At 40.4% G+C, this 27,065-nt stretch overlaps 2 protein-coding genes across 5 annotated transcripts in view; one reads left to right on the top strand and one right to left on the bottom strand.

The window, feature by feature from the left end:
• Positions 1 to 23: 23 nt before the first annotated feature.
• Positions 24 to 23,850, top strand: NUP88 (nucleoporin 88; the record flags this gene model as incomplete). 2 transcript variants are annotated; one of them, XM_080922629.1, is made up of 17 exons in its annotated part: positions 24 to 326; positions 3,069 to 3,238; positions 4,772 to 4,897; positions 8,471 to 8,557; positions 11,731 to 11,901; positions 14,608 to 14,794; positions 15,959 to 16,106; positions 16,949 to 17,047; positions 18,190 to 18,280; positions 19,862 to 19,963; positions 21,696 to 21,854; positions 22,073 to 22,198; positions 22,306 to 22,371; positions 22,447 to 22,527; positions 22,755 to 22,881; positions 23,005 to 23,123; positions 23,714 to 23,850. In XM_080922629.1, the coding sequence occupies 17 exons, from the start codon at positions 24 to 26 to the stop codon at positions 23,775 to 23,777; spliced, it is 2,226 nt and encodes a 741-aa protein (XP_080778755.1). In that variant the 3' UTR covers positions 23,778 to 23,850. The 2 variants fall into 2 exon arrangements, with proteins under 2 accessions (XP_080778755.1, XP_080778754.1); XM_080922628.1 differs by having other exon boundaries at positions 11,728 to 11,901.
• Positions 23,851 to 24,080: 230 nt separating this feature from the next.
• The window catches only part of RABEP1 (rabaptin, RAB GTPase binding effector protein 1), a 91,699-nt gene continuing 88,714 nt past the window's right edge, over positions 24,081 to 27,065 (bottom strand). For all 3 annotated transcript variants that reach the window (XM_080923064.1, XM_080923066.1, XM_080923065.1), the window contains 2 exons: positions 26,801 to 26,917; positions 24,081 to 26,451 (listed from right to left, as the gene is read on the bottom strand). In XM_080923064.1, coding sequence (XP_080779190.1) covers positions 26,350 to 26,451; positions 26,801 to 26,917 — 219 coding nt within the window. In that variant the 3' untranslated portion in view covers positions 24,081 to 26,349. The remainder of the gene's footprint in view (positions 26,452 to 26,800; positions 26,918 to 27,065) is intronic.

Here is a 27,065-nt window from a genome sequence, read left to right as displayed (position 1 = left end):
CAGTCGAGAGCTGTTGGTCCAAGATGGCGGCTGCCGCAGGGTGTATGGGCGATGGGGACCTGTGGCAGAGCTGGCTTCCTAACCACGTTGTGTTCTTGCGGCTCCGCGAGGGTCTGAAAAACCAGAGTCCAGCCGAAGCGGAGAAACCAGCGGCTCCGACTTCACCCTTGTGCCCGCCTCTGCCGCCGCATTTGCCGACGAAAAACCTGGTCTTCGGCCTCGGAGGGGAACTGTTCCTGTGGGACGCAGAAGGCAGCGCCTTTTTGGTGGTTCGCCTTCGAGGCCCCAGCGGCGGCGGCGTGGAGCCCCCTCTCTCCCAGTATCAGGTGCGTGGGTCCATCCTGAAAGCACTCAGCCTTTTGGTTCTCTTCCCATCTTGACTGTTTGTCTCTCTGTGGGTGTGTTAACGGACTTGAGCAGGCGTCTTTTGGGGACGCGCTACTTCGAGTGGAAAGGTCCATCTTTCATATTTTTATTCCTCCGAATCAGGTTTATTGTCTCGGTCACTGCCAGACACTCAGAGGTGCTGGTGTTCTGAGTGTCTGGGAGAGAGGAGAGGGCCGTGAAATAATAAAATGATCGACGCTCTGAAGAAAACAGCAGGATAAAACTTTGGCCAAAAGAACCCTGTTTAAAGATGTGACCCAACCTTTTGGGTTATTGTAAGCTTTAAGACAGATTTAAAAGGACCAAATTGCCTGCCTGACATGAAAAAGGGAGTCCTGTTTCTGTTTCTGCTTTTTGCTCCTTTGGGTTCTAACTGGTTTGTTTGTTGCAATGCTGGGACCTGAACACCAGCACACACCTCTAGCTTCCCTAGGGGAAGCACCGGAGTTCGAATTCTGAGCAAGGTCCTTTTTGGTATTGGCAAGCAAACGAATGGCGTGTGAAAGTGGATATAGTCAGAATGTATTCTACACTTGCTGTGACCAATCATTACTTTACTGAAGTGTTCCTTTGTGGTTCTCTGGTGAAGACTTTTTTTTTTTTTTAAAGCCAGGACAGGTGATACAGGTCTTTAATCCCATCACTACGGTAGCAGAGGCAGGAAGAGCTTTTTGAGTTTGAGGCCATCCTGATCTAGATAGTGAGTTCAAGGACTACTTAGACCCTGTCTCAAAAAGAGAAAGAAAAAAGGAACAAGCAAACAAACACAAAAATGTGGCATTTCATTCCAGTGTATGGATGAGATCTGCTGTGTGCCCTGGACCAGTTCTTGTTAGATTTGATGCAAGGTACAGCCAGTGCTGTTGAAAAGCTAGGTCAGCGTTTACACATCTACCTGCTGTAAAATTTCCATTAACTATCAGAAACTCAGATGATTTCAGCTAATTGTTTCTTTTCATTTGATTTTTAGAGAATGGTCCATCCCAGTGTGTAGCTTAAACTGGTCTGGAAGCACTATGTAGCCCAGGCTAGCCAGGAACTCCTGCCCCAGTCTCTAAATGTTGAGATCACGGGTCTGAGTCAGGCCAGCCTGTGAGTGAGACAGAGAGAGTGCATGTATGTGACAATCCTATGTTACCAGACTGGCCACAAGCTCCTGATTGTAAGCAGTGCCCCAGCCTGAGTCCGGGTGGACACCTGGATCCAACATGCTGTGTTCAGTTTCAGTTAATAGCAGTTTCATTGCTATGTAGCATTCGATGCAGTAATAATTATGAGTAATAATTGTCTCATTTGTAAACGCCAAAACAGAGACTAGGTCTACTTTATTCTTTTTATGTCCAGCACCTGACATAAACCTAGAGCATGCAAGAGCTCTGTAATATTTGTGACTTGCTTTGGTGGGGGTGCAGGGCAGGGTGGAGACAGGGTCATCAGCCCTGGTCTGCTCACTCTGTAGAGCAGGCTGACCTCATTGACAGCTCTGGAGAGTCCTGCCGAGAGCTACTGCCCAGCTCTGCTACCAATGGGCATTTAAAGACATAGGGCCTACAGATAGAAAAGCAATTAGAAATAGCACTATATTCAAAAGAAAACCTTATTTAAAAGGATTTTGGCTTAGCTTAATTCTCCATACTAAGGTAAATAATATATTGACAGTCTCATCATTATTTACTAAGAGTAAAGAGAAAATAGAAATCTAAAGTGGTCATAAGAAAAGAAATAGTAAGTACCATTGGGAGAGTATTTTTGAGGGTATATGATGCTATGACAAATTATTGAGACTCCCTTAAAATAACACTCTTTTATTAAGTCCACATAGATGAAGCAGTTCTGCTTGCTGCAAAGCTCTTGAAGCTAATCTAGGGACCTTACTTGTATCCTTGGGTGGCCTGAAACTAAGACTGTTATCTTTTAATACTTCTGAGTTTATTTACTAGGTGTCAGGAGTCTGTTTGATGCCAGGAACACAGAGAAGACAAATCTCAAGTAGTGCCTACTAGGTTATGTCAGGTAAAAGTTTAAAAGAGCATTTAGAATGTTTAAGACCTATGGTATTATCCAGAGTTGTGTTGTGGAACTACAGAAAACATTCCTTTGTTCCCTGGCCACAAGATCAGGGGTAATTTCTCTAGGTTTTTTTTTCTTTTTAAGATTTTGTTTTTGTTTTTTAATTTTCTGGGTATGCGTGTTTTCCTGCAAATGAGTGCATATAATATCTGTGTGCCTGGTACACAAAGAAGCCAGAGGTTCTAAAACCACCATGTCCTGGAGGGTGTGTGTGTGTGTGTGTGTGTGTGAGAGAGAGAGAGAGAGAGAGAGAGAGAGAGAGAGAGAGAGAGAGAGAGAGAGAGAGAGAAGATACAGGTGCTCCCAGAAGCCAGAAGAGGGTGTCTCATATACTGGAACTATAGTTATAAACAGTATTAGCCAAGAATATGGATGCTGAGAACCAAATTCAGGTCCTCTGCAAGAGAGCAAGTGCTTTTAGGGCTTAAGTCATCTATCTAGTACCTAGAGCTATTTCTTGGAGAGTAATCAGTGATTGACACAATTAGTACGTGTCCAGAATACTATTACTTTATAACTTTAGGAAAAGAAAATGTGATTATGTTTTCAAGCAACTTCAAATATATTCATATTAAAATTAACTATTTTTACTAAATGGCTTTAATTTTCAGAGATTACTTTGCATTAATCCACCCCTGTTTGAAATTCATCAAGTCCTGTTAAGTCCAACACAACACCATGTAGCACTTATAGGGACAAGAGGACTTATGGCATTGGAGTTACCTCAGAGATGGGGGAAAGACTCTGAGTTTGAAGGCGGAAAAGCAACTGTGAATTGTAGGTAAGTTGTATTTCCATTTAGTGTTTATCTGTGTAAGTTGCTAAGACCAGAAGTAGTTGAAATGTATTTAGGGTGCTACTGTTGAAATATTTGAGCATTTGTATGGTCCTGCATACTGTGGTACTATTGTCCTTTTATAAATTTAAAAAAAAAAGTTCTTTCTTACTATATTTTTTTAAAGAATTATTTATTTTATGTATGTGAGTACACTGTAGCTGTCTTCAGACACACCAGAAGAAGGCATCAGATCCCATTACAGATCCCATACAGTTGTGAGCCACCATGTGGTTGCTGGGAATTGAACTCTGGACCTCTGAAGAACAGTAAGTGCTCTAACCACCGAGCCATCTCTCCAGTGTATGAGTGTTTTGCCTTCACTTAGTAAGTACAGTGCTTGTGTGCCTGGACAGCAAGAAGAGAGTGTCGAATCCCCAGGACCTGGAGATGGTTGTGAGCTGCCATGAGGGTGCTAGAAGCCAGTTCTGGGTCCTTATAAAAGCAGCAGGTATTCTGAACTGCTGAGCCACCTTCCCAGCCTATGCTGTTATTATTTCTTAAGACTACTGTGTTAATATTTTTATTTAAGAGAATATCAGTTCCTTGTTTTTACAAAAATATATGTCAAGCCATTTTCTGGTCTTTGTAGTTTGTGCTATGACATCATAAACGTACCATGAACTGCTCATGCCCTAAGAAGTATAGCAGTTGGACAGACTGCCAGGTATTCAATCACAGAAAGAAAACAAAAGTCTACAGTAAGGCTTGTGCTACTTCAAAGTTTAAAAAAAAAACAAAATATGTGGGTCTTGATACTTAGTGAAACAAAGTGTGCCAACTAGCAGCCCTTCTCTGCTTCCTCCAGCACAGGCGTGAACCTGTGACTTGCAGGCTGAAGGTGATGGGACTGCAGAAGTGTGTGCTTAGCCCAGCTTTCAGTTTTATTTTTATGCACACACACACAAATATTTAAAAATAAATAAAATCAAGGAAAATGGGAATATAAAAAGTCTACTGAGAAGGGTATAAGGCAGAAACCTAGATTTAGCTCTCCCTCTATATCTTAAGGAGAGTCTGCTTAAATTGCTTACTAGTGTTCAGGTCACTGTTTCTTAATTTTCAGAATAATCTTCATAGTATCTGCCCTCATAGTTTCCTTACTTCATTAATTAGTAAAAGGACCAAACAAGGGTCAGTATCGAAACACAAAACTGGGTGTAGTGATACACAATGTAATCCCAGCCCTCAGGATGCTGAGCCAGAAGGATTGCTGTGTATTTAAGGCCAGCCTGGGCTACATTGTGAGGGACAGGCCTCATCTAGGCTGTATAGCAAGATACTATCTGAACCAGCAAAACAGAAATATATAAAATAAATTGCTGTAGTGTAGGAAATATTTACACTTTGGTTTTTGGATAGTTTCTTTGAATGCTCGCAGAATGTCTTATGAGAAGAAAAGGAACAGTGTTAAGATAGGTTTGAACATGTTCCATTCAAATTCTACAAACAAGTGTTCTTGAAAATTGTCTATTCCAGCACCACCCCAATTGCTGAGAGGTTTTTCACCAGCTCTACCTCTCTGACCCTGAAGCATGCTGCATGGTATCCAAGTGAGATGCTGGATCCCCACATAGTGCTGCTGACGTCTGACAACGTGATAAGGTGACCTTTCCCTTACCTAGGTATAGCTTGTGGATGCCTTACTACTTGTATACTGAATAATTGCTCAGGATAACGTAAGTCACTGAGTGTTGTGATGTTTTTATCTCATTGCCTATTATAAAAGCATTATTTTTCCCCCTTGATATATTGTCTCACTGTGTGGGCAAAGCTGGACTTCACCTTACAGAGATCCACCTGCTTCTGCCTTCCTAGTACTGGGATTAAAGGCATGTGCCACCATGCCTGGCTCAGTTTTCTGTTTTCTAATTACAGCTTTTACTAAAATTCTCTCCCTGCTGAATGATTGAGGGCTGATTGTTGAACCCTTAATGGCATCTTAAACAGATTTCATAGCTTTCTGCTTATTTTTATTTATTAAAACTAGTGTTATTGATGGGTGGCAGTGGTGGCTTATGCCTTTAATCCCAGCACTTGGGATGCAGAGGCAGGCAGACCTCTGAGTTCCAGGACATTCAGGGCTATACAGAGAGACTGTCACAAAACAAAAAAAAAATAACATTGTCTAGAGCCTAGCAGGGTGGTACAAGTCTTTAATCCCAGCACTCAGGAGATAGAGGCAGGCAGATTTCTGGGAGTTCTCCACCAGCCTGGGCTACATACTGAGACCCTATCTCAAACAAAACAAAAAGCTAAATGTCTTCCGTTTAAAACTCTGATCTGAAGATACTTTCAAAACCATATATGTGACCATTTCTTGGGTCAAAACTGGGTCTTAAGGGGACTGAAGAGTGGAGCGGCAAACTGAGTTTTTCTTCTTCAGCACAGGATGTGCTGTGCATTACAGTGATGGACAGTACAGCACGTTCTGCGTTACATGGTAAAGTGTAGGACTGCACTCTTCCTCTCCGCTCCTCCAGGATACCTGTTAGCAATGAGTGTGACACCCGACCTTGGTTTAATCCTGTCCCGTCCATTGCTTATGATCTCAATAAGTATGGTGTCAGTGCACAGTTGGTGTGTGCTAGAGCACATTGTTTACTTCCCAACTCTCTTGTCATTGAGGATGTCTGCATCCCACTGTCTTCTATCTGTTGTTTGTGATCTAGGCCCTCAAGGTGGAAGATTCTCAAACTTGCTATATCCTGTGTTCTTTTTTAAAAATTGCATTTAAGATGGTTCACTCACTTGCTCACGTGTGTACGCTCACATCTACTACGGCCACGTTTGAAGGTGAAAGAACAACTTGCTTACAGAACTTGATTCTCTCCTTCTATCATGTGGGTCTTGAGGATTGAGCTCAGATTGCCATGGTGCCAGGAGCCTTTACCTGCTGAGCCACTCTGACTTTCCTTTTATGAGTTTTCATATGGACCCATACCAGTGCCTTTGTTTTCCTCCAAGAGCTGCAGAAAAGTAGATGTAGTCCTTTCAAGCTTTCTTATGATGCCTTAGCATGTCACCTTTAAAATTTGTAGAAAAATGGACACCTTAGACCCCCAGCTCTGACATGGCAGATTCACCTGAGAATTTCTTTGATGACCAATAGGTTTCTTCCACTTTTTTAGTTTATTAAACGTAAACACCAGTTCTGATTACAGATACTGCTTCATTTTCTCACTCTTTCTTGTCACCTACTTAGGTTTGTAGTTGGAGTTAACAAAGAGGAAACGAAATTATCCCATTTCAAACCTTACTCTGTACTACCAAGGACTCCTTGATATGCTATTATTTTAACATCTTTTGTACATGCTAGAAAAAGAAGTGGGGGATATAGCCTAAAGCTATAAAGCTGTCTGGCCCCACATAGCAAGGGTTATGTTTAAAATTTGGCGTCTTGATCCTCTCTTCCTAAGCCTTGGGCCTTGTTGGCGTTGGTTGCTTAGCTGCATTTACTTCCTTTACTATTTGCCAACAGTGTTTATGTGTCAACAATATTTGTATGTGCCTAAAGAGACTATAATGAATATATTTATTCAGATTAAATTTTCAAAGAGCTCTTGCTAAAGAAATATTTATGTAACTTTTGGGTTGTTTTTGTTTATGTGAGACAGGGTCTCACTATTTTTAGCCTTGGCTGTCCTATATAACTCACTCACAGACCAGGCTGGCCCCTAACTCACTGAGATCCACCTGTCTCTGCCTTTGACTGCTGGGGTTAAAGGCATGTGAGGTAAAATTCATACCTAGCCATGAAGGTAAAATGTTACTGATAATGGAATAAAAATTTAAACACTTAATGGAAAGAGACAAGTGGCTGATTAGTGACAGTACTAGTATTTATTTTGAATATTTTTTCATCTTTAACCAGAGCCATATATGCTATGAAATAAAGGAGCTGGAGGGACGGCTTAGAGGTCATAAGAGCATGTTCATTTCTTAGCACCCGTGTTTAGCAGCTCACACTGCTTGAAGCTCCAGCTCTAGGAAATCAGACACCTCTGGCTTTCAAGAACACATACCTATACACAATTTAAAATAAGTTGTTTTAAATTAAAATTATTTTGGTTAAAAAAAATTCACTCTTTTTTGGGGGTACGGGGGGTAGGTGTTGAAGCAGGGTTTCTCTGGTATAGTTTTGGCTGTCCTTGAACTTGCTCTGTAGACCAAGCTGGCCTAGAACTGAGAACTGCCTGCCTCTCCCTGGCTAACAGTTCACTCTTACGCTGCTCTTTGAGAAGATAGGGATGACATGATATTGAATCTTTTTGTAACAAGCATCTTACAGATTTCATGTTAAATGCCACTCAGTCTGCTGAATATTTGATATGTAAAACACTAAGATATGGCTGCTGCTTTGTGCAGTTTTGTGTCTAGCAGACAAAAGACATATAATATGATTGAAGGGAAACTGGCAGGCTCAGAGCCACAATGAGATGACAGACGAGGATCTCTAGATGAAAGGATGGAGGTGCAATCATAAGCAGTAGCTGCCTTAGGGTTTTGATAAATGTGGTGGGAAATGTAGCTCAGTGGTCAAAGACTTATGGTTGAGGCCTGGGGTTCCACCCCCAACACTGTTACCCATCTCTCCCCCCACAAAAAAATGTTGCTAAAGATAACATTTCTTCAGGTCATAAACCTCCCTCTTACATAGTTAAACAGGAAATAAGAAGCATTGCCAGGAATAGGCAGGTATTTGACAAAGAGGTGATTTAAAAACTGGTGATTTGAGATTTTAAAAATTCTCTTAAAATTTATTTTAGATTTATGTGTGTGAGTGTTTTGCCTGTGTGTATGTATACTGTATGTATGCCTGGTACCCAAGGAGGTCAGAAGAGGAAGGATTCCTTACATCTGTGAGCTTCCATGTAGGTGCTGGGAATCAAACCTGGGTCCTCTACAAGACCATCAAGTGCTCTTAACTGCTGAGTCTTGTCTCCAGCCCTGTTAGGAAAACCCTTAAGAACTGAGGACATGGGGGAAGGGGTTCCTTTTCTTGGAAATGAAAGAAAACTTCTATTTTGTTAAGATAGTGTCTTACTCTGTAAGCCATACTTCTCTGTAACCTGTGTAGCTTGTAACTTGATGGTCCTCTTGCCTCAGCCTCCCAAGTGATAGAATTAGTGTGAGCTACTACCCTAACTGGCTTCAAAAGAACTTTTTTTTTCCTAGAATTTACTCTCTCCGTGAACCTCAGACACCCACTAAGGTGATTGTACTTTCAGAAGCAGAAGAGGAAAGTTTAATACTCAATAAAGGGTAAGTTTTTATTTGTGTCACAAAATACTGAGTTTATAGAGACTATAAATGCTATTTTACCAGTAACTACCAGAATCTCCAGAGGTGAGTTTTAGAATACTTGTGGTATTATAACAAGAAGTCACAAGTGTAGATGTCACTGTAACTAACAGCATGATCTCTTTTTGAGATAATTCTAAAATATGATTGGCAGAAACAATACATAATAAAATTTGAACAGTTCTAAAAATGACCAAGTGTTGGGCTAGAGACTTACCAGTATACTCTGTGTGGGTAAAGCTCATTCCCAAACTCTCAGCTCTGGAATAGAATAGACCGAGTCCTTCTAATTAACAGGTGTCTTGTTTTGTTGAGACAAGATCTCTCTACATAGCCTTGGCTGTCCTGGAACTCACTGAGTGACCTCAAACTCACAGAGAGATGTACTTGCCTCTGCCCCCAAGTGCTGGGGTTAAGAGTATGTACCTCTGTGCCTGGCTTTTCTGATTGTCTTGTGCTCCTGGCTTCTTCTTCTTTTTTTTTCCTTTTCTACTATATGTCCTATTCTTAACCACAGATGGAATCATCCTTTGAATTTCAAAACCAAATCCTCTGGCCTCCTGATCAGTCTTTCTGATGAACACGGCACATGGTCACATGTAGTATATATGGTTAGAATGAAAGCTGGTGCCAATATTTCTGGAATTTTCATTTAGTTATCTTAATGTTGAGTTTTTGTTATAACTCTTGAGTATTTTAGGCATCTTTATTCTGTATTTGATAGTTTGAGTACTTGGAAGTCCTAGTGGGAGTGATGGTGACATGTTTAGATCCATGTTGGTTTCTTCCTGTCTTACAGTCATGTTGCTTTCTTTCATCATTGATGATTGCTTACCATAAGCTTATAACCTGGAAGTGTTTACTCCCTGGCTGTCCCAACACTGAAAGTTTACTTAAATGGTGTGAAGAAATAAGGTGCCAGCTTAAATTCTAATGCATCATTTCCATAATGGGCAGGATCTGGCTCAGAGGTCATCCTCTTGAGTCAGAGTATTTTCTGTCTTATAGTCTCTGGAGCTAACCTAGTTGGGTGGTAGGTGGTTTTTGTTTGTTTTTGATAGGCACAGTATATATATGAGCTTATGTATACCCACGCAGTAAACAAACATAGAGTCAGAGAGAAAGACCCACCGACTGGAATAGGTATGAATGCTTACTCTGTGTCTATATAAATGCTAAGCAATCTCCTTTTCCTGGTACTACTGTTGGAGTGATGTTTCAGTACCCTGTGTCTCTGTTCTTAAAAGAGAAGCTAGGAGCACAAGATAATCAGAAAAGCCAGGCACAGAGGCACTCTTAATCCCAGCACAGTGTGTGTGTGTTTAGGGGGGACGGGTGGCAGTAGAGCAAATATAGTGATAAGAACTCTGCCACACACCTTTGATCCCTGAGGACAGCCAGTGCTCTGTTATGCAGGGAGACACATTCTCAAAAAAACAAAAACAAATCTCTGTTCTGGCATCAATCAAACCACCTAGTTCCAATCAAGCTTTTACCACTTGCCTGCCTTGTCATATCAGAAAGTTTTCTAGTTATTCTAATCTTCATTTCTGTTAACTATATTCCATGAATGTAAAAAAAAAATTGGCAGAGCTCATTTATTTGGGATGCACAGAGTGAAATGAATCATTCATTAGAAAGTGCTCAACAGGGCTGGAGAGATGACTCAGTGGTTAAGAGGACTGACTGCTCTTCCAGAGGTCCCGAGTTCATGGTGGCTCACAACCATCTGTAATGAGATCTGATGTCCTCTTCTGGTGTGTCTGAAGACAGCTACAGTGTACTCATATACATAAAATAAATAAATCTTTAAGAAATAAAGAAAGTGCTCAGCAATCTCGAAAATAGCTTTGTGTGTAAGTGTATATGTACAGTTATAGTTATAGAATAAAGTTAGGTAGAGTGCTGACCTAACATGCACTAGGCCCAATGTTCAACCCCTAGTATGTAATTATATCAACCTTTTCTATGCCTACCTCAGATCCCCAAATAATGACATGGAGGCTTTATACTTACCGATGAATGCCTAGGCCTTATGCCAGGCTCATTTCCCACTAGCTTGTAACTGGATTACTATGTATACTAATCTAGGTTCTGCCATGTGGCTCCTCAGTTCCATATGTCTGACTTCTTCTAAGTCCACATGACTTCTCTCTGTCCAGAAGTCCCACCTTACTATTCTACCTTTTGCTTTAGGCCATGGGCCTTTTATTTTAACCAGTCAGAAGGTACCATAGGCAGGCAAGGAAGAACAGAGACATCTTCACACAGGGTACCAAAACATCACTCCAACACTAGTACCAGGCAAAGAAGATTGCTTAGCATTTATATAGGCACAGAGTAAGCATTCATACCTATTCCAGTCGGTGGGTCTGCCTGTCTGACTCTATGTTCGTTTATTGTGTGGGTATACATAAGCATGTGTGTGTTCATGCCTCCTTCAAGAACTCAGTTCTCAACTTCTACCACTGTCAAGTCAAGTACTTCTACAAGTCAAGTACCTTTCCCCAGAATTCCTGCTCTTTTTTTTTTTTTTTTTTTTTTTTTTTGAGACAGGTTCTCACACTGTAGCTCCTGTAGCTCCTCCCAAGACATACAGGTTACTTTAAATAGTGTTCCTACCAACACCCATAGGCCCTCCCCATCTCTAACACCACTTTATTTCAGGAAAATTGACACATGGCTGTAATCTCAGCACTCAGAAGGCCAAGGCAGAAAGATTGTAACAGGTTAAGTCAATCTGTGTTATAGTGTGTGACCTGTCTCAATAACACCAAAAGTAGCAACAACAACAAATCATTTTCTAAATGTGTTATTTTTTTCTCTCTCACTAGAGAGCAGAGCCTTTATTTAATTTACTGGTATATCTTATGACGCATGGCACATAGTAAGTGGTAAATGTGTGTAGAATGAGTAAGTTTGTATTCATCTAGTTTTGATGTTTTCTTCCATTTCTTATATTTCTATCTCTGTGTGTGTGTGTGTGTGTGTGTGTGTGTGTGTGTGTGTGTGTGGTTTGTTTGTGTTTCCGTATTTAAACTATTTCAAAATTAAAATTTTTCACTAATTTTTAAAAGAATTTGTATATTCATAATAATTTTGTTTTTAACTATTTCTTCAATTCTCCTCAGAAGAGCATATACAGCATCTCTAGGAGAGACAGCAGTGGCATTTGACTTTGGGCCACTTGTGACTGTGTCAAAGAATATGTTTGAACAGAAAGACAGAGAAGCAGTGGCATATCCACTGTACATCCTGTATGAGAACGGAGAGACCTTCCTCACCTATGTCAGCCTGTTACACAGGTAGGGAAGGCAGCGGCTGCTGTTCCTGTCTGCATCACCATTGCTGAACTAAGATCCACGTCTCTGTGTCTGAGGTCCAGATTATAGTGGTACAGTTTATTTGGTTATCTACTTCCGTGTTTATTTAAGGAAGTAGTATAGTTTAAGATAACTAAATTTGGCTCACAAAGTCTAGTTAACTGAAAGGCATTGATTCTCTTATGTAAACCAGCATCATGGGTAGGTATTAGATGTAATCTGATACTGAAATTGTGGAAGAAAAGGCAGGTATAAACACTGAAGACTATGTTCCTTAGTAGTGGGATGCAATAAGTACCCAAAGGAAAGAGACATTATAGACACTATTTTGAGTATAGGAGTTAGAGAATTTTTGTAGAGGACTGATGTAGTATATGGGCTTTACCAAGTCTTAAGCAAAGTTAAATGAAGCATCAGGGGACAGTTAGACCATTTTAGTCACAAAGGCTTCCTAGACTGGAGTATGTAAGAAGCACAGTGGCCAGTCAAGGTTCAGTGACCTGACACCTTGGTCTAGAGCAGCAAATTCAGGTTAAAAAAAACAACAACAACAACAAAAACTGAAGTTATTCTTACTGTCCAGTTACCTCCATAAAGAAGATGCTGAGGTCTGTTCAGAAAGAGGGAAGTGGTTTTTAAGCAGAGCAGAAGGACAGGGAGGGACCAGAGTGTACACTGGAGGTGGGGGTTGACATTTTTTAAAAATGTATTTTAATATAATAAAAACCATAAATGACAATCATACAGCTGTAACATCTTTTTAAAAAATATCTTGAGTTTTGTTTTTTATTGTTGGGGTTTGTTTTGGGGGTTGTTTTGTTTTTTGGTTTAGGTCTCAGGTTTAGTTATTGAGCTCAGAAAGCGAGAGAAGAGTGAGACACCACTCTGGAAGGACCTGTTGAAAGAGGCAGAGAGTACACCAGCACCTGGGAGACAGACAGACAGATTGTGGATTTGTGTCTAACCTAGTCTATACAGGTCTATAGAGTGAGTTCCAGGATAGCCAAGGCTGTGTAGAGAGACCCTATCTCAAAAAAAAAAAAAAAAAAAGAAAAGAAAAAAAAGTTAGCTAGTAATGATAAAGCAGGTTAGGTTAACCTTTGGATTCAGCAACTGTAATAGGTGATCTTTGCTAGAGTACTGCCGGTGATATGTTAGAAATAGAAACCAGACTGATGTGGTACATGCCAGCGATCCCGTCTCGTCAAAGGCTGACATAGCAGTCCTGAGTTTAAGGCGTGCCGAGACTATGTAATGGAACCTTTGTTTTTTTTCTTTGAAGATTTATCTATATTTGATGTATATGAGTGTTTTGCCTACATATATGTATGTGTACCACACACATGTAGTGTTGGGAGAGGCCAGAAGTAGACATCTGATCCCCTAGAACTAGAGCTACAAACATTTATGAGCCACATGTGGATGTTAGGAGTGAAACCCAGGTCCCCAAGAGTAGCCAGTGCTCTTAACCAATGAACCATCTATCCAACCCTTTGTCTCTGATATGTCTGGTACTGGTAGTAATTACAGGGGATGGAACCTCCAATCTTAGCCACTACCAATAAATGCCTGTCATGCCCCCTGAACCTCGCAGTGTGATAATCTACAGTGTCTTCAAAGGCATAATGGCATTCCCCTAGAATCCTAACTCTGGAAGCTATGACTGGGATCAGGAATTAAGGCAACCTAGATTACATAGGACTTTGTCTGAAAGGAAAAAAGTAAACAAAGCAAAAAGCTGGAATCTCTTCAGGCACCACAGTTTTCCTTCCAAGGAAGGTGATCTCAGACCAAGAGTCACCACTGTTGGAATATGAGTGGGATAAAGACATGAGAAGTAGCAATAGCTGAAGAAAGGCAAAAATCAAAGAAAAGTTCTGTAAAACAAGGTTTTGGGGGGCTCTGAGACTTTTCCAAAACACCCCATTCTTAGAATGTGAGACCCTAAAGACACAGAAATGGTTAAAGTCAGACTTAGAGAGTCCCCAGTCATCCCAAGGCTGTGATATCCCGCCTGTGCCTGACAAATAAAAACAGTGGCCCTGAGTAATTCTCAAAAAATACACAGAATATACTGACTGATAGCCACCTGGCCTTCTAGAAAACCCTAGATAGACACATGTCATAGTTAGCTCATGCTAACTAGGCTCTAATTACCCACTTCTGAGAAACAAAACAAAGACAAAACCCCTCAAAGTTTTAAAATATATAAACAAGTTTCTGAAAATGTAAAAACAGTTTTAGTAGACAGGCCAAGCTATACTGACCAAACTGAGTTAAAACAAAACAAAAATGACTGCTTTAGTAACAGCTCCCCTACCCCTCCCTGTACTGAATTCCAAGGAGAATGCAAATTGTCATCAACCTTACTGCCAAAGTTTCTTTCCCCTTTCTTCCCCCTTCCTTTCCTCTTCTGAAAATTATACTGCTGACCCTCCTCACCCCACCCCTGCACAAAAAAGTATAAAAGATGTGTACTTTTTGAGTTCGGAGTTGACTCTCCCTGTGAGGATGAGTAACATCATGTACATGGAATAAAACCGCTTGCCATTGCAGCGGGTCTGTCTTCTAACTGTGCTCTGTGGGTTGTGCTCCTGAGCTAAGACTCCCTGGGGTCTTACAACAAAAGAGTAGGAACAGTTGCCTTCTGTGAGCATTTTCCTGATACTGTTTTTATTCTTTCTGTAGCCCAGGGAATATTGGGAAGCTGTTGGGCCCACTGCCTATGCATCCTGCAGCTGAGGATAACTATGGTTACGATGCCTGTGCTATACTCTGTTTGCCCTGTGTTCCCAACATCTTAGTAATTGCGACTGAGTCAGGAATGCTGTACCACTGTGTTGTACTAGAGGGAGAAGAAGAAGATGATCAAGCGGTAAGTAACAGACTAGTTTTCATATCTTTAATAGGTATATTTTGAGGGCCATTTTGACTGCTTAATATGAGGAATTCTAGCTTACACATGGCACTTCTGTTATTTTGGTAATTATATATTTTTATAAGAATAATTGAGAGTTCAATGGAAAGAAAATTGCCCAATTTAGAGTCCATAAAACTGTATTTGTTTCTGACCTTTGTATTAAGGGTTTACACTCCGCACCAGTAAGTTGAATCCAGAAGATTGCTCTTGGGGCTGGTAAGAGGGCTCAAGATAAGAACACTGGCTGCTCTCCAAGAAGACCCAAGTTAAATTCCTAACACCCACAGCGCACAGCTGTAACTCTAGTACCAGAACATCTTAATACTCTATTCTGGCCTCTGTGGGTACTGAGCATGCAAGTGGTACACAGACATACTTGCAGATAAAACACGTGGGTAGGTTATTGTGTAGATGGGTACATGATAAATAAAAGGTTAGACATTTCTTATAAGCTTTTAAGGCGTTTTTTTGTTTGTTTTAATTTACTTTAAAAAATACATGTTCAGCAAAAGGACATCTGTGCAAGCATTTCTCTGAACTATTTCTCTGTTTCTATACTCTTCTTCTTTGGTTTTTAAGACAGTGTTTTGCTATGTGGCTAAGGCTGGCCTAAACTTGTTATAGGCCAAGGTGGTCTGTGACTGAAATCCTTCTGCTTTAATGTGCCCAGTGAGTGCTAGGATTACAGATGTGTACCCAATTTCCTATTCATTTGTTAACACCACTGTTAATGGTGATTCTGGGCCTCTATAGTCTTTTTTTGTTTGTTTGTTTGTTTCTTGAAATAGGGTCTCCCTGTGTAGCCCTGTCTCTTTTGGAACTTTCTACATAGAACTCACAGAGATCAGTCTGCCTTTGCCTCCGCTACCTGCGTAATAAAGGAATGTACCACACCCAGCTTGACTTCTGTAGCCTAGTCCTTGGACCTTTGTACTCCATCTTTGGACCACTAAGCTGGTTTTTCCCCAGGTTTCTGATGTTTTTGTTTAAGGTTAACAGGGGAAATAGAAGTTTAAGGATGGGGTAGGACTATCTGACCTTTCTTTTTTGTTTCTGTGTTTGTGTGTATATTTTCAAATTCATGAGAGGTTGAATTTTTGGTCTTTGTGTTTTTAACAGTTAGAAAAGTCTTGGGATCCCAGGGCTGACCTCATCCCTTCTTTGTACGTGTTTGAGTGTGTTGAGTTAGAGCTTGCCCTGAAACTGGCATCTGGAGAGGATGATCCCTTTGCTTCTGACTTTTCCTGTCCAATTAAACTGCACAGAGGTAAGGTGTTTTTGCCCATGGTATTCATACTAACATAGCATTGTAGCTTGTTACTTACCATGTAGTTCATTTCTGAGCTCTTTTGAAAAGTTAATTGGATTCTTTTTGGACTTTTAGTTACTACACAGTACATTCTTTCCTAAGCAAACTCAAGTTTTAACATACTCATCTTCATTGTGGCTCCAATGGCATACCTAATTTTATTTATTAGAGTTAGAAAGCAAGAGAGAGAGAGAGAGAAGTTTGGGTATCAGAGGACAACTCTCTGATTCTTTCCAATTTACATGGATTCTAAGGATCAGGCCTGTATGGTAGGTACTTTACCACTTTGTGGTGGGTGTCACCCATATGTTTAATGACTTTTTCCTGATCCTAACAAAAGTTGATTTCATAGTTGCACAATGGTCACATCTCTATTCTCAACACTCAGAAGGCCATCTCAGATTATACATGAAAGTAATATTGCTTATATAATAAAACTGTAACATCACTAAGCATGTCTAGTTAGTGTTTTGGGCAATATAAACATTAAGTATTAAGAACTTGATAGATGAGTACACAGTGAGGTGAAGTAATGTCAGGTATTTGGTTTCCTTATACAGATACACACGTATCTTAGTTACTGTTGCATTGCTATGAAGAGACACCATGACCAAAGCAACTTGTTTTTAATTTGAAAATGGGATTTAGATTAAAAACTGTCAAGTCCCTGACAGCAGGGCACAGATGTGGAAATCCTGTAGACAGTTGGTTCCATCATCATGTGTTTGTAAGCTACGGGGGTCAATTCTTTGTTTCCCAGTTGCTACCTTTGTATCTCTGATGATCTATCTCACTTGCAGATCCCAAGTGTCCTTCGAGATACCACTGTAGCCATGAAGCTGGCGTGCACAGTATTGGGCTGACTTGGATTCACAAACTGCACAAATTTCTTGGATCAGGTGAGTTACTAAGTTTCTCTATTTTCCAGTAAGTTTCAGAGATTCTGATAAAACATAGTTTGGAGAAGATAACAACAGAATCAGTGAAACCAAACATTCTTTAGAAGGATCATCATCAGAGCTGATGAATTTTTAACCAGACAGACCAAATACTAGAACAAAAAACTAAAAACTTACTATAGTCAGAAAACAAAGATTACTATTAAACCCATAGACATTTAAATTGTAAGGGTGGTTAGAAGGCCCAGATGAAATGGATGGACTTCAGAACTGACTGGCATGTGAGGCGGGAATGCCACTTGCCCAAGACCAAAAGACAGCACTTCTTACCTCAGCCTGTGATACCAAAGCCAAGGAGATACAAACTAGAGCCAAGGATGTTTGACAAATACAGACAAAAAATTTACTGGTATTTATTCCAGAAATATCCAGCTCCATAATGTATTAACGTAAGTATAAAATACAAGGGAAAAGATATATGATCTTTTCATATATAAGAAAATTAAAAATATTTAACATCTTTTCATGTTAAAAACAATCAAATGGGCTGGAATATAGCTCGATGGTAGATCATCTGCCTAGCATGTAGAATTGATTCTGATTCTCCACACTACTTAAAACAGAAAAACAGCAATAAACTAGTTTTAAAAAGGAATTCTGTCAAGATACTAAAAGAACGTCTGAAAACCTGACCGCGAACACCATACTGAATGGCAGACTGAAGTGTTTTCTGTTTTGAATATATTTATTTTTTGAAACTCATCCATGCAAGTGTATTTTGATCATATTCACTCCCTCATGCATGCATCTTCTCCCTTAACTCATCTCAGATCCATTTCTCAAGCCCTTTCCCAACTTTATGTCTTTTTAATTGCCTGAGTCCAAATTGTGCTGCCTATATTCTCATGTATGCGGTACCATGCATTAGAACATGCTCACCTCGGGGAGCCACACACCTTGAAAACTGGCTCACCCTCTCCCAGTAGTCGGCAGCTTTCAATGGCTGCTCAGCTGGGCTTTGTCTGAAAAGGACACCCTCTGAAAAGCGGTGCCTGAGACAAGAACTCAAATACATTTAACAACTGACAGCACTTTAACTTGGAGCTTTGTACATTAATTTGTATAATGTATTTTTTTTGTAGATGAAGAAGATAAGGATAGTTTACAGGAACTCACTTCGGAGCAGAAATGCTTTGTGGAGCACATTCTTTGTACAAAGCCTTTGCCATGCAGGTAAGGACCTTGTTCCCTTGTAAGGGAATTATGGTTGTCAGGTATTTATCTGAAGCTTTCTTGTGCTTCATAGCCACTCCACAGATACCTGTGTCCCCAGCTGCAGCTTGTCATCTTCTCTTAGATAATTTTTATTTTCTTAAGTTACTTCTTCAGAAACAGGTCCCTTAATTCTCCAGGCTAATTTAGGGCTTTCTTTGTAGCATATCTCTCTTATTCACACTATACTGGAAGGACTGAGGAAGGACAGCAAAATGTACCAGGCTAAAAAGTGGACAGGGAACTATAGCTTTACTTGGCTGGAGAGATGGCTCTGCAATTAAGAGCAGAAGACCCAGCCTCAGTTCCAGTCATCCACAGCTCACACCGTTCTGTAACTCCAGTAACTGGGACTCTGATGCCTTCTTCAGGCCTCTAACAGCACCAGACACACTTGATATAGAGACACACAGGCAGACCACCCATACACATGTGTGATTACATAAAATATAAGGCAAGGTCATAGCCGTGTGAGATGGGACCAGCGGTTTACCTTTATGAAGGAAGGACACGTAGGTTTCTATGGCTGCTGTTGCCTCCTCCTCTTTTTTCTTCAAGGTTCTAAGGTTGAACCTAGGGCCTTGTGTATACCAGGCACGCATTCCATTGCTGAGCTGTAGCCTCAGTTTTCCTGACCTGCACTGGTTACATATGGACCTTTTTGTACAGGGACAAAATACTGACAACTGTGTAGACGTTCATTGAGAAGTATAGATTTTAGTTAATTTTAGTGTGTGGTGTTTATTTGCAAGGTTTTTCTTTTTAGATAAAATTTATTTTAAAAGACAGGTGTGTGAACAGCTCTTGTATATACACTGTACAAGACAAGATTGCTGTTACAAAATTAACAGATTAAAGGGAGCCCAACTGGACACAGTGAGCTTCCCATAAGCCACAGTGGGGAATGTTTGATGGACAGAACAAAACATGAGCTTGTCTATAATCTGAGAAGACACTTTGAAACTACAGTTACTGGCACACTTCAGATGTGACAAGAGGTGGCATTGACTTAAGGTGCAGCAATGTGGTTAGGCACAGGTAGAACGGGCGTGTAGACCAGTTAACAAAGCACATTGGTGGAGACAGCAGTTTCCATTTGAGAGCCTTGTTTTTCCCCACCTCTGGTGAAAGAAATAGGAAGGAAACAATGCTGTGCACACCAAATGAAATGAAGTCCTGTGGCAGGTGTTGGGTCACTGGGTATGTCACTGGATTCCAAAGCCCTGTTCACTTAGGTGCCTGAACAATTTGTAGGCCCTATAGCTTCACTGAGATAGATGGACCTTACATGTTAGTGGAGAGAAAGACATACAGGCTGTGTATGCCTGGGTAATTGATAAACAGCTTATAAGATAGCTAAGTGGGAGCTTGGTTTAAATTGACCAAAGTACATTATGTTTCCAAGTTATGGTTATGTTTGTGGTGGTTACATTGACAGTAAGGATGTCACAGGCCCCAAAAGGCCATGGGCCAGTCATATAGTTGCTTGTCTCTGATGCACTTGCCGCTCAGTAACTTACCTGTGACTCTCTCTCTCTCCAGGCAACCAGCTCCAATTCGAGGATTCTGGATCGTGCCGGATATCCTGGGGCCCACAATGATCTGCATCACCAGTACCTATGAATGTCTCATAAGGCCTTTATTGTATGTCCCATTCTGTATTCGCCACATACCTATTGCTCTTTATTCTGCCAAATCAAAGCTGGAGAAATGCCCTTAAAAACTAGTTTGATGCTATATGGTATAAGGTTTGGCTTCTGAAGTCAGTCAGTATTTGTTTTCTTCACCATCTCGGAATAGTTTAGTTTTAGACATGGTGGAATTTTTTTGGCTGGCTTTGCCCACTCATAACTGAGCATCATAGCTTTTCTGTTCTGTTTTTGAGATAGGGTCTCAGTCTGCAGTTATGCTGACCTAGAACAGGCTTTACCTCATCTGAGATTGCTATTGTGATTTCCTGCACCTAGCTAGAGATTTTCTCCCAAGTACAAAGGATTGAGACACTGAACTACATTATTGTGATTGGATTTAATTGACTGTTGCATGTCAGGCTCAGATAGAAGATGTTTTCCTGTATGCCCTCCTGGACACATAAGAGAAGCCCCAAGAGATCTACTGATCTGAGTAATACAAGTTATGGGTTTGCTTGGTCCCTTTCTCTGCCAACTTCAGGGACATCAGACTATGAAAGCTGAGGAAACAGTATAAAGCTGAGTTTATTTAAGTTGTAATCATCATTTTCCTTTTCCAACAGCCTTGGAAGGTTGGGTTTTATAAATGTAGAAATAAACATGAACATCAAGTCACTGGGGTGTCAAATATGAGACCCTCCAGTCCCTTGGTGTCCATTTAGAACAGGTACTTCCAAATACTGACAGAAATGTGTGAAGTGTTTGCATTTAGTTACTATCCTTACATGCTTTTTAAAGATTGACCAGTTACACTGTTGGACAAGAAAATAATAATAATACAAGTATAAATTTTATGTTGCTTTCTTAAAAAAAAAAAAGACATTAAAATTCCAGATTTTAATTTTATTAAAAATTTAAATTTAATTTAATTTGTTTAAATTTAAACAAAAGAAAGACTAGAAAAATATTTGCCTCAGCAGCTAAGAGTGCTTGTCACTCACTGACTTTTGACAACCTGGGTGCAATTCCCAGAACCCACGTGACATAGAGAAAACTCTTTAGACTGTCTTCTGACCTTGTATGTGTGTGCTGTGCCATGCTGTGCACATAAAACAAATATGTAAAAACAAACCTTTAGTGGTTTTAAAAAGCCAGTCACACTATTTGGATAATAAAATTATCAGTCCCAAAGAGAAGAGAAAACTCTTAATTATCTGATGATTTTTATAATCATTATTTCTGCCAACTGCCTAAAATACAAAGCTCTTTCAAAGATGAATTGGTGCCTTCAAAGCATGTTACTTATATGCTGCCAAAGATCACAGACCTTTGAGCTTTCTCGGAAATTGCCTTTGGAAATATTTGCTCGAGTGTAATTTTTAGAAAGCAAATTACGTAGAAGCAAATATAATAATACACAGCAGTCATTTGGCCCCATACTAGCTTTTATCAAATCTAAACCATACCCAAAAAGAGTGGTCAGTGTTGTAGTTCTGGCTCCAGTCCTTTGCAAGAAAAGGGATTTAATTGCCTTGATCTTTTCAAAAAGAATTTTAAGTCCAAAATGCATTTTGAGTCAAAATGCTCAAATACCAAGATCAGAGTTTCCCAAGATGACCTTTCAGGACAGAACATGTGTTCTTCTATTTTCCAAAAACAGTGTATCTTTTAGGTTCTTAGGTCCTTAGGTTTTGGATGAGTGTGGCTAACAACTCCATTGTGGACCTGGCTTGTTTATTTTGCAGAAGTACAGTCCACCCAGCATCTCCTCCCCTGCTCTGTACCCGAGAAGATGCTGAAGTGGCAGAGTCTCCACTGCGTGTTCTGGCTGAAACTCCAGACTCCTTTGAGAAGCATATTAAAAGAATCTTGCAACGTAGTGCCGCCAACCCAGCATTTCTCAAGTATGGGATTTACGGGATAGGAGTTTTTTTGGTTAAAATAGGGATTGAATTTAAGGTTTTGTACTTGCTAGCAAGTGTTTATCATTGCTTTTGGTCCTTTCTGTCCTTATTGTGGTGCAGTGGGAGGGGACTTGGCACATCTCTTCAGCTAGTCTAGGACTTGTCTATTTCGGTGTTTTACGTGCTAATGAGAATAATGACCGAAACTGTTCTGCAAGATCATCTGAAAAGGATTTGGCTCCCCCTCCTGAGGAGTGTCTTCAGCTTATCAGCAGAGCCACCCAGGTGTTCCGAGAACAGTACATACTCAAGCAGGACCTGGCCAAGGAGGAGATTCAGCGGAGGTAGTGCCCTGTGTTGAACAGCTACTAGTCCTTGCTAGGGGTTGGCTCAATAATCATCTATGGAAGCCTGGCTTTCCTTTCAACTTGACTACTGCTTCTTTTTTAAGGGTCAAATTATTATGTGACCAAAAGAGGAAACAACTGGAAGATCTCAATTACTGTCGAGAGGAGAGGTAGGCATCAAAACCAGAGAGGGCGAACTGCACCTCAGTTCCTGTGCCACACCATATACCGTCCTTTTCCTTCAGGAAAAGTCTCCGGGAAATGGCTGAGCGCTTAGCTGACAAATATGAGGAAGCCAGAGAAAAACAAGAAGACATCATGAACAGGTCAGGGGCCATGAAGCATCCAGTTCCCTGCCCATACAGAATTGATGATGCTTTTAAGTAATTGGTTACTGCCAGTGTTCACACACCTATAGAGTAAATAGACCCTCCAACCCTCTTAAGTGTCATTCAAGGCAATACTGTCCCCTCACACCAACTTCTTGAATTGGTGAACTTTGTTTCTCTTATAATTAGCAGTCTTTACTCACATTTCCTTCCTTTTTCTTAAGGATGAAAAAAGTGCTTCACAGTTTTCATACTCAGCTCCCGGTTCTCTCTGACAGTGAGAGAGACATGAAGAAAGAGTTACAGCTGATACCTGACCAACTTCGACATCTAGGCAATGCCATCAAACAGGTAAGAATGGATGCAGGCTGTCTAATCTAGGAAATCATTTTATAAAATGAGAACAGTAAGACAGATACTGTAAAAGTGTGTGGCAACCCAGTCAAAATATCTGTATTCTGTTTGATACTTGAGGTTACTATGAAAAAAGATTATCAGCAGCGAAAGATGGAAAAAGTGCTGAGTCCTCAGAAGCCCACCATTACTCTCAGCGCCTACCAGCGAAAGTGCATTCAGTCCATCCTGAAAGAAGAGTAAGTTGGTGCTTTCCAGTCACCTACTGTTGAAACAAGTTTTCCTTGGCGGCATACCAAAAGCTGCCTGTCTGCCTAGATAAGAATCCTGAGTCTAGACATTTACTTACAGAATGGGACACAAAAAACAGAGGCTTAAATGAATATGGTGGGATGGAAAGTGGTGGCTCTCCTATAATTTTGTTGTATAATCAAAGACATCCCACTTATGGTTGGCAGTGTTCCTGGGGCTGTGCTTTAGCTCAGTGGCTGATGTCCTGGGTTTAGTCCCCAACACCACACAGAAAACCACTGTTGTCCACCTGAAACCTTTCAGGGTATTTAGTATTAGCAAAGTCATTTTCACTTAAGAGTTTAAATTCTTAAAATTCACTGGGCATGGTGGTACACACCTTTAATCCCAGCATTCGGCAAGCAGAGGCAGATGGATCTCTGAATTTGAGGCCAGCCAGCCTGGTCTATAGCGCAAGTTCCAGTACAGCCAGGGCTACACAGAGAAACCCTGTCTAGGATGGTGGGGGGTCCTTACAACTCAGTACTAAAGCTCATCTCATTCATTTTCATAAGTGAGCCATTTGGTGCTTTTGCAGGGGTGAGCACATAAGGGAAATGGTGAAGCAAATCAATGACATCCGGAATCATGTCAACTTCTGACACTACTGAAGTTAAACCCGTGCTGTAAAACAGGTAGCACTGTCTAATTTATAAAGAAGCATTTTGGATAAACTTTGGTGTGGTTATTCTTTTGTTATTCCTTTTGTTTTATAATATTTGAATTTTGCTTTGCTTTATAATAAAAGTCTGTGGGTTGGTTCGTTTTAATTCTGGGACACAGGCTCCTGCACTCCATGTCCATCCATATATGAAGACTAAGAGCTGCATTTTAAGTAGCAGTACCAACCCCATGCCTCTGAAGGGAACCAGAACCCTATAATGCAAAGGAAAAAGCCACACACACTACTCAGCAGCAGCTCTTTTAATGTGAACACTTTCTTGAGGGCATGCCTTCAGTACAGTCAACAGATACCTGCATTCTGAGAGCAGAGGTGAAGGTCTACAACTGCAGCATCCTCACAGGGCACCCATACCTTCCAGAGCTCAGGTTGGCTATGTCTGTGTCTACTTGGTGGGTAGGAGGTGCAAACTCTAGCACCTTAAAAGGAACATTGTGGTCTGTTGCATACAGTTTGTCCTTGGCTGTAGGTCATCTTTTATACCTGCCAATTTGAGTTCTGAAAGGTAAGTATGGTACCTGCCTAGAAATGACAAAATGACTGACTGCCATTTAAAAGCCACATGATAAGGTGTGTTACAGTTTAGAGTTACACCAGGTCAGACATGCACGAGAAGAGGTCTACACAGACTGAATGCAGTACAGGAAGGTGTATGAAACTGGACTGACTTTTCATCTCACGGTGAATTCACCTCCTAAACCAGGTCTTCTCCATGCAGAAAACTTACACTAAGTTTAAAGAACTGTTTCTTACTTGGTGGTGTAGCATTAGTTTATTTCATTCAACCTAGAATTTCAGTTTCTCTTTCTCTAGGATGTGTTTCTCAATTGAGTGGATCCCAGTTTACACCTGCCACAAGTACAAACTCTGTAAACAGTACCCTAATCATGATGCTTTTACTGCCCAATCACCAACTTCAGGAGAAAAAAATCTGTAAGATATTTGGTTTCAGCAGAACAGTTCAATTCAGTATGATTATGAATTAGTTATCCATTCAGTGTGGCCAATGGTGAGCCAAACAAGTTAGATTGGGGCCTAGGGACTAGTCTTAAAGCTAATTTAATTATGTTATAATTAATAAAATCCCCTTAACTCAATGAGGATATTATGTTCCTTTTAAACCAAGTAGTGCTGTATACAAGGGGACTTTAAGCCAATTAATGTCTCCATGCACTGGCAAGCTTTAAGCACTAGTTCTGTAATTCATATTTTTAAATTCATAATCGTAACTATAAAAATAACCTATGATATGGGATAAGTAAGCTTTCCTTACCTGTTTTATTAAAAGAGGAAAATAGCAAAGATCTTGAGCAAATTCATAATGACTCATTAACAAAGTCCATTTATGCTATGAATTAATGGTAGTTAAACCAGAAAAGTCTAGTTTACTCACTCCCATAATGTTCCTTTGGGTACCAGCTGTAAGCCAACACCACTCACAAAAATTACTTGAATACGTTTTTACTTTGAAACCACTGGCTGCTCTTAGGGTGGCCTGCAGCAAGTGCCTGAGCACACTGACTGTGCACCACTTCATAACTGCTCAACAGCCTGCTTACACTTTAGTTCTAAACTGTAAAACAAGAATACAAAGATCTGTAAACCACCACCATTCATTAAAAATAAATAATAGATGCCTCTGAAGCAGGCTGAGAATAAGCAGATGTATGCATGTGTAGTAGATGTCAGAGATCACTTGTTTTATTAGTATTTTTTCCACTGATCCAGTAACTAGAACACTTTGAATGGGTAGATGATGCCAGTTGTTTGCCCTGTTACCTTTGGGCCCAGGAAGTTCATCACGGTGTGCAGACAAAGTGCTTCCAAGGTTGTTTGTGCTTTTTCCATAAATTCCAACTTTATAGCCTCAGCCAAATATTCAGATTCTCCTAATTTTGTTTAAATGCTTTTGTTTGTCATGGTCCTATTCTCAGGCAAGTTTCAGTAGCATTTAAGGTCTTCCAATAGAAGATAAAGTGGTAAAAAGGAAACAATGCACTAAGCAAGGGAAATACAATCAATAGCCAATGGCCTGCTCTCACGCTTCATATTTTAATATAAAATACTCATACAGCACACTACACCTCTCTGCTAGCTGAACACTGCTACTGATGAGCCCTAGACGACAGAAAAAAAACTTCTCTCTCCCAGTTTGTACGAACAGAAAACGTAATTCCAAACACTATTGGGAAGTTGCTTTCATGTCAGGAAATATGTTCCAAAATCCATGTTGGAGAAAGCAGGCAAGGAAACAGCACTTTTCTGGCACAAATCTGATCCCACACCTGTTGGAATCGAGTCCAGTGTCTCATTAGTGTTCCCTTTGAAACGTCTGTTGGCTGTCCCCGCACACAGCAGCCTTCTCCCTTCAGAATTAAATTTCCCCAGTCTTCCTTTTGCTGTGACTTCTTCCATTAAGAGTTAAATAATAATGTTATTCTAAAGAGGAGTTAGAAACCCAAAATGCAGGTTAGAATCCTGCTATCAGGGTGTCATGTCTCAGGAAGCTGGTTAATGTCTGTCAGTTTGGTATCATTCAGAATTGCCCGGATCCTCTCCAATGAGTCGGCTTGCCGGATCCTCTCCAACTGCACCTGGAATAACAATGAAAAGATGAGTGTGGGTGATGATGTGCCCTAGTTAGTTAGTTGATGGACTAGTTAGTTGATGTGCAGGAGATTAATTCACCAGATTAGGCTCTTCAAAGAATATAAATACTTGAAAATTTCACCAAATTAATCAATCTATAACAGACTGGCCCCTCAACCTAATGATATGGTTGAAAGTAAAAGGGAAAGGAGAGGCAAAGTCTGTAGAAGAGACCATGTTTCTGGCTTAGTGGTCATGCAAAGATTTGAGGTAAAGATAATAGACAATCAGTCCTCCAGCTACATTGGTGCCCCCCTCCCACAGAGGGTCATGGTGGTTCCCTAAACTCCTCACCTGAAGGGTCTGAGAAAGTTTTACAAAATCTCTCTGAACTTGTTCACTGACATCTAATTCTGTCTGCAACCTCTGAGCTTTGTTCTTCTCTTCAAACATGAGCTGTTCAACAGTAGCCTGAAAAATACAAGTTTTGAGTGAAGATTGATACTGAAGAGCGACTAAACCTGTCTGCTAACTTACTTAGGAACTAATTGCTCACTACATGGAAGCTGTAATCTTTTTATCTTTTTGTACTAAGGACTGAACCCAGGACCATAGCTTT

The sequence above is a fragment of the Micromys minutus genome (genome assembly GCF_963924665.1).
Source record: "Micromys minutus genome assembly, chromosome: 10".
Classification (NCBI taxonomy): domain Eukaryota; kingdom Metazoa; phylum Chordata; class Mammalia; order Rodentia; family Muridae; genus Micromys; species Micromys minutus.
This window is presented reverse-complemented; position numbering and strand designations above follow the sequence as displayed.